At 39.2% G+C, this 7,100-nt stretch overlaps 1 protein-coding gene across 1 annotated transcript in view; it reads right to left on the bottom strand.

The window, feature by feature from the left end:
- Positions 1-1,097: 1,097 nt before the first annotated feature.
- Positions 1,098-7,100, bottom strand: part of NMNAT3 (nicotinamide nucleotide adenylyltransferase 3) — a 16,329-nt gene continuing 10,326 nt past the window's right edge. Inside the window, exons 3-4 of the mRNA XM_009889619.1 lie at positions 5,535-5,644; positions 1,098-1,507 (exon numbers count right to left, since the gene is read on the bottom strand). Coding sequence (XP_009887921.1) covers positions 1,098-1,507; positions 5,535-5,644 — 520 coding nt within the window. The remainder of the gene's footprint in view (positions 1,508-5,534; positions 5,645-7,100) is intronic.

A 7,100-nucleotide genomic window follows, 5' to 3' on the forward strand; every position in this document is an offset into this window, starting at 1 on the left:
TTTGTGTCTGGCATTACTTTAACTTGTTCTACAAGTTCCATAATTCTAGAGAACTACCAGTGGAAGCTGTTTGGTCAACTAAGGGCTCAAAATGGGCCAGTTAGGTGGAAACTGGTATTAAGAAGTAGCAGTTAATTCTGTATGTTGATAAATGTTACATCACTACCGAATGCATGCTTTCAGTTAATTTAAGCAACATTGAAACACAGAAGTAGTAGCTTCTAGATATTCTATATTCTTTGAAGGTGTCTTGACTCAAAAATGAGATAGACTGAATCAGCAGAATAGGCAAACAACATATGAGAGAATGGACTTTTCTGGCTATTAGGGCTCAAATACTGAGATAGCCTCTTAGGTATTTGGATTTATTTTCCATTGTGTATTTTCAAATGGTACAGCTGAGGTTCCTCTGGGATACGTTACCTACTCCAGGGCTTTGGCAATTACTTGCTCTTATAGAGGACTCTGGATCAGAGAAGCAAAGACCCACTTTAGACCCACTTTAAATCTGCAGATGAGGACTGTCTGTCATTTGTGAATCTGGAGGCCTAAAAGTGACATGAACAGTGCCTGCATTTTTAAGTGCTTGCATGACAGAAAGATTCATTTCCATCTCTTGTCCAAACTGCCAAAGCACAAAATGTTATCCAGGGTCCTAAAAAGTCAAAGTTTAGCATTAATATATATATGTATATAAAGAAAAGTTATGGTTTATTTTATTTTGCCGCTTCAGAAGGGCAAGGCATCCTCATACTAAAACTGTCTGTAGGATTACAGAATTACAATTCAGGAAAGTGCTATGTTTGACCCTTAAGTATTACTGGAGATTAATATTTATTAAGATCTTATTTCTTTTTATTTTATTTTTGTATTTCTTTTATTTTCACAAAGAAGGTGTTCTTTATATATCTTAAGCTATGCAGCTGAGCATCCCGATTTGCTTAAGCACTACCCCACACAAAACCATGAATTTAAAACACCGCATGAATTCAAGAAATCTTGGACTGATGTACTTTCCCCTCATTAACAAGAAACAACTTTCTCAAGAACTTTACATGAAAAAAAGCCAGGTCTGTCCACTTCACACACTACAGACATCAGTCATTTAGTGGATTTACTGTTGCATTATGCAATTTAAGAGGCTGAAGCAAGTCACCTTCATTCTTCCGCTCACTCTCTTCTGTGTAGATATTATGGTGTGCAATGTAGGATATAACAGAATCTGGTATGAGATATTTTACACTTAATCCTCTGCACAAGGCATAGCGTATCTGTGTTGCACTGATTTCATTCTGAATCCATTCTTTCACCAGAAAGATATTGTGCTGAAATTTCATTAAAAGGTCCGATTCATTGATATACTGAGCAGGATCAGAGCCAGCACGGCTAATACAGACCAAACCAAACTTTTCCAGTATTTCTTTGATGTGTTCCTCCTTCCAGAGATTGGGTGTCTTAAATGTCTGTAGAAAATCAGCCCCACAGAGCAGCTTTAATTCTGGTAAAACTGGAAAGACAAAAGGAAATGAGAGATTTCTGTTCTTGCTTGGTTTTCTAGAAAGTTTATCCTTAAAATTGGTTTGAACTGCGTCTTTCTCATCTTTAACTTTTTTTTTTTTTTTTTAAATCATTTACCTTTACCCCAGTTTTCTTTCAAAAGGCTGCAAGAATAATGCAGCTTGGATTTTATGTGTCTGGTCACAGTTACTTTATCACCTACTTCATCATCAGTCACAGCATATCAAATATTATCTGTACAATGTTAAAGGAGAATTATTCCTCCACTCAAGCAAGCCAAAAAGGGGAAGAAGCAAATAAAGAAGAAAATTATTTTAGCACAAAGAATAGACTTGGTTGAACCTGGCTACAACACCGCAGGCTGCCCTGCTCGCTTTGCTGAGGCCCTGTGGGACCGAGCCCAGCCAGCGAGACCCCCGCCTGCCCCTCCGTTCCCACATATGGCTCCCAGTCCCTTAGGGAGCAGCTGCCCCACCGCACCCTGCCACACAGACACAATGTTTGCACGTTGCCACATTAGCCAGAGCACAACCTAGAATTCCGCCTGGGTTTGTGCGCCTGTATCCTCTAAAACATGATGGACTGTATCTAGTTTAACTACCCTTACAGGTACAAGAAGCTAGTTAGTTAACCTACTAAGTTTTGTTTTATTTTTAGAGAAATTTGAGTGAGCAGAATATTATACAGATATTATTTTGTGTCATGTGGCTGTGGCATTTTCGTTCTAGTACAAAGAGATCTAAAGCCAAATTTGCTTTGGTTTGAATAATGACCAAGAATGATACTTCACTGGTATACTGTTTTTTGTTTTCTCTCAATTTCTTATTTGCTACCCACTGCCTAAGCCCCAGTATAGAACTATGTCTTTCCTCAAAGTGTGTTCTACAGCACTCATCATTATATCATCTGAGTATTTTACAAACATTGACTAGGTATTTTCACAGCCCTGCATTCATGGGGAATGGAAAGGGGAAGGATGGAGGTATTATCTCCTTTTTACATTTATTTGTGGCTGTGGACCATTAGCACACCTCTAAGTCTTATACAAACACCTTAAAGCAGCAATTCAAAAAATAAGAAACATACCAGTGATGATGTACGAAAAGCATACCTTAAGATGCACTCAGTTTTGCAGAGGTTTAGTATATACCATAGGTTAACTAGAGCAAGCATTTCTTCCCTTCTTACACCCCTCACTACATACCTTCTGACCCCTACAACAAAGGCCGCTGGAGTACTGCACTGCACCCTCCTCTGGGCTGAATGCAGCATCACTACAGAAGGAGGACTGTATGGGGCAATGCCATCTTTTCTCGTCTTTCCATTCACAGACTCTACTCTTCCTTTCCAGTTCCCTGTCCTCAGTTGCATGTTTAGACTGTTCCAGGCCCCTGCTTTCCCCAGCCTTACCTGGGTTTTATGTCACAGCTTGCTTTTTACTTAACAGCAACCTCCACAATAAAACAGTACTCTGTCCCAAGCTGTACTGGAGCTAAAATGACATCAGAGCTTTTATAGTGTTGATGGGTTTTCTCTAAATGTACATGTACTGCAGTCCTAGGTTAACAGAAGCTAAATTACCAGATTGTGGGCTTTACAAAAAGGCTGTCAATTTTACAAATACATCTCTGCATATCTCCACATCATCTGCACCAATGAGAAAAACGCGTCTTTGGCCTTTCAAGGGCACTTTGCTAAATGATGATCTGCAGCTTCCACTATAGATAATAGTATAAAACCCCAATGGCTTCTGCAATGCCCCATTTTTTTGATTAGGACAATAGCCTTTACTTCAGGCCATGGTATGTCTGGATCAGGGAAATTTTTCCTTGGTTTTGATTGGTGTAGCTCAATCAATGATGGTGGACAGAAAGGAATTCCAATTCTTTGAAGTGTTATTCAGGGAAAAAGAGAAGGTAAGCTAAAGGAGAAATAACTATTAACACAAATGAAGTAGCTGGCTTTAAGGTCTAATTAAGGGAGACTGCTGTTGCAATATGCCAGGGAAAAGCATTCAAGAGGTGGCAACAAAGTTGTTCGTGTAAGGCACCTGAGAGACTTGAAGTACGGGGGATTCAATTAAAAATGAAATTAAGACCATCAACCATCTCTTGTAAGTAGGAGAAGAAATATTGGATGCGAAGCTATATTTGGTGAACCTAGGAGTTCCTGGACACTGAAAAACAGAGAAAAAGAACTCTGCAGTCTTGTTGTTTTCGTCTTTGTGCTGAATGACCAGCACCAATACGCTATTCTAAGTTTATTAAAACTGCAATCATTTGTCTATACCTGTCCTCGGTGAACCTTTTTATTTGCAATATATATTAAAGTGACCTGATTATTTCATATGGAGCAAAATCACGAGGCTCAGCACCATGAAAGAAGTCTTACAGTTTAGTAGGCATACATTTAGTAGACAAAAAGTATATTATGGAATTTTGCAACTGCTAAACTCAGCTATCAAGCTGATCTTTATGAAAGCTTCCATCAGGTGACTGAGCCTTCCTAGAAAGTTCGCAGAAACCCCCAACTCAAAAGATTTTCTTGTTGGGAGGATATATTTTTTTTTTTGAGGTGGAGGGAAGGGAGGAGGAATTGGGTAAGAGTTGCCCGCCGTTAGACAGTTAGTGCTATCCAATGCTTATTTAAGAGAAAAGGGAGGATCTCTATTCTGCTCCAGAGTTGTCAGTAGCACTTGATCATTCCCTATGCCCCATGGCACACCATGCTAGTGACCAAAGGAAGTGGGAAGAAACCATTCTGTTCCTTCTTGGTGGGCCACATGTTTAATATAGCCAAATCCGTATCACTGCCCAGGCAGTCAAAGCACTGAAGGCAGAAAAAGTAAGTAACAACAGGGTACTAGCCTTACTCTGTTCAAAGTAACGAATTGCTCTTTGCAGATAGCTGCCAGATAGAATAAAGAAAAAAAAATAATTCAGCCACTATGTACTAGCAAGAGAAACCTATTTTTTGCCTGTCCTCCTTTTCACCCAATTTTTGCTATGCCTTTTGTTTTTGACAGTAGAGGAATCCTGTGATGATGACTGATGAATTCTGAACTAAGAATCTTTATTGGGAAAGAAGGACTAGTTTTAACATTTGTTTTCTTGACAATTTTTACATAAAATGCTATACAGCCAGAAATAACTACAGAAAATAATAGCCAAAAGAATTTTTTGTAATGGAAAATTAATACAGTCTTTACTATTTTCACACTAATTTTCCTTACCATGGCAATGTGGAATAATCTGACTTGTCGCTTGCCAACAATCATTAACCCCATCAAACACAAGATTCCACTGCAGTCCAAATGCCTTGAGACTTGTTTTTCCCCTACCATCTATAAAGATACAGCAACTCATCTTTTGGAAACTTTTGTATAAACACAAACAACTTACATGTATTACTTGTGTCCAGGAAGTGCTGCAATACTACAGGAAAAATGTAATGCATCAAAAATCTAGCAGCATCCTAGCAAGCTGTAGGGCTAGGGAATATGATAAAATAGGAAACCCAAACCTGACAGTTTCCAGAACCTGACATACTTCTAATGTCAACAGAAGCTCTTCTGTCCAGAAACACAGTAAACACCAATGCAGCAGCATCACTGGTGTGGTATCCATACACTTCGTCCATTGTCTAACACTAGAATTACAATTCTAAGTAATCCCCATACTTTTTGATATTTTTTATTCATATATTCTATGCTTTGCAAAGAAAAAAACCAGCAGGGCCACAACATACATCTCTGACACAGCTAAAGAGATGCTTGTAAAACCAAGAAAGAATACAGCTCCAAAAAAAGTCTCCTGTCTATGTGGGAGTTACTACAAAATAACTGCACCAGCACTCATGCTGGTATTTGGCACGGCTGGTTTTTGGCAGGCAGCTCCAACCCTCAAAACTTACCAGCTACTACGTTCAACTTTTTCATCAATTAGTCTAGGCTGGTAAAGCGGTATTGTTTTTAATGATAAACAAAGAAAGAGTCACGTTTACAGTTATGAACTAACCTGCGTGCTGGTTAGAAAGGGAATCCTCTGTAGATTTTTCTATGGGCCGTTTGTTTTTCATGAATTCCTTCCTGGACTGGAGCAATCTGAGTGATTCATTGTAATGGTGCCTGCATTTAAAATAAAGGCTTCTGTGTGAGGTAATCCTCTCAGAGATGCACAAAGCGATTACCTGGCACTTTCAGATTCAAGAACAATGTCTGCTTTTATGCACTTTGGATTTGAATACAATTTTTTAAGAATTTAGCATATTCATTCTACAACGAGATTAGTATCAATGTAGTTAACAATTTGCAGAATTCCCAAGCAATCTCCATAATGCCATTCTGGTTTTCAATTCCTTTTTGAAATTCTGTCATTATGGCAATTTTGGTATCAACATTACATTTAAAACATTGTGGAGGTTTTAGCTTGAAAAATGATTAAATCACACTTCAATCACTAGATTTAATTTCTTTTATTAAATGCAACCCCTCACGATGAAGTTTCTATGATGTGTGCTCAGTTTTCAGGAGCAGACATTCTTGCTCTCTCTCATTCTCTTCTCCACAAAAACACGTTCCCTGAGTTTTCACCTTGTGGTTTTCCCTTTCATTTTAATTAAAAGAATCACAGTCCTGAGAAACTCAAAATATACAATTCCTATAAGCTTTTTGACATCTGCTATGCTTCTAATTGTACTGAGTTCAGACCCATGAAGGCAGGCAAGGATCCTTTTGTCAGTTTTTCCAGGTTTCTATTACGTTATTCTTTTGCTGCCGCAGTGGTGCCCCACTGCAATACTGGTACTATTACCTCATAGTAAAGGCCCCTTCTTTCATCATGAGGGCAAGCGCCAGTCTTATATCCAATCAGCTAAACTCCTGCCCTTCCAAATCAGCATGGCCTTGCCTGTTTAGAATAGTCCCTGACTTGCACCATCCTGAGCCATGCTTAGGCATTACTCATGTTGACACATGCCAAAATCATTTCAGGAAACAAGCTCACGGTTAAACAGGAGCAGTAGACACCGACTCAAGCCACTGTTCCACCTCCGTCTAGTACACATATAGCCAAAATGACCCTCAGATCTTATATTAACTGTATCAGAACAAAGCCTGTGAGTAACAAGGTGCAGTCCCAATTCAGTACATAGAGTAAGCCATAGATGACGCTTTGCATGTCTGGCTAAGGAATGAGTTTATAGTTTAGTGATTTCAATGTACACTCTGCGAATCAGCAAATACTTCCAGCCACAGGAATAAGAGGCGCAAGTGTCAAGAACCTACACCTAGACAGGCTGCATAACTACCTGCAGTAATTTGTGATGCTCAGCTAAAGAAACTGCATAGACAAGAGGTGAGGGAGGTATGGTAGCAGAGGGTAGGCAGCAGCAGCTTGGCCTGTGTCTTCCTGCGTTTCTAATTGTAATCCTGCATTGCTGTAAACAGGCTGATGCTATGTATAGGCAAGTACGCTCACTTTGTATCATGGACTGACATTCTTGGGCCATGATTCAAAAATAAGAACTCTTGGCAAAGAGCTCACTGCAGGACTAACATTACAAGTACTGCAAAACCTTAACTG

This window comes from Charadrius vociferus, unplaced genomic scaffold (genome assembly GCF_000708025.1).
Source record: "Charadrius vociferus isolate BGI_N301 unplaced genomic scaffold, ASM70802v2 scaffold650, whole genome shotgun sequence".
Classification (NCBI taxonomy): Eukaryota; Metazoa; Chordata; class Aves; order Charadriiformes; family Charadriidae; genus Charadrius; species Charadrius vociferus.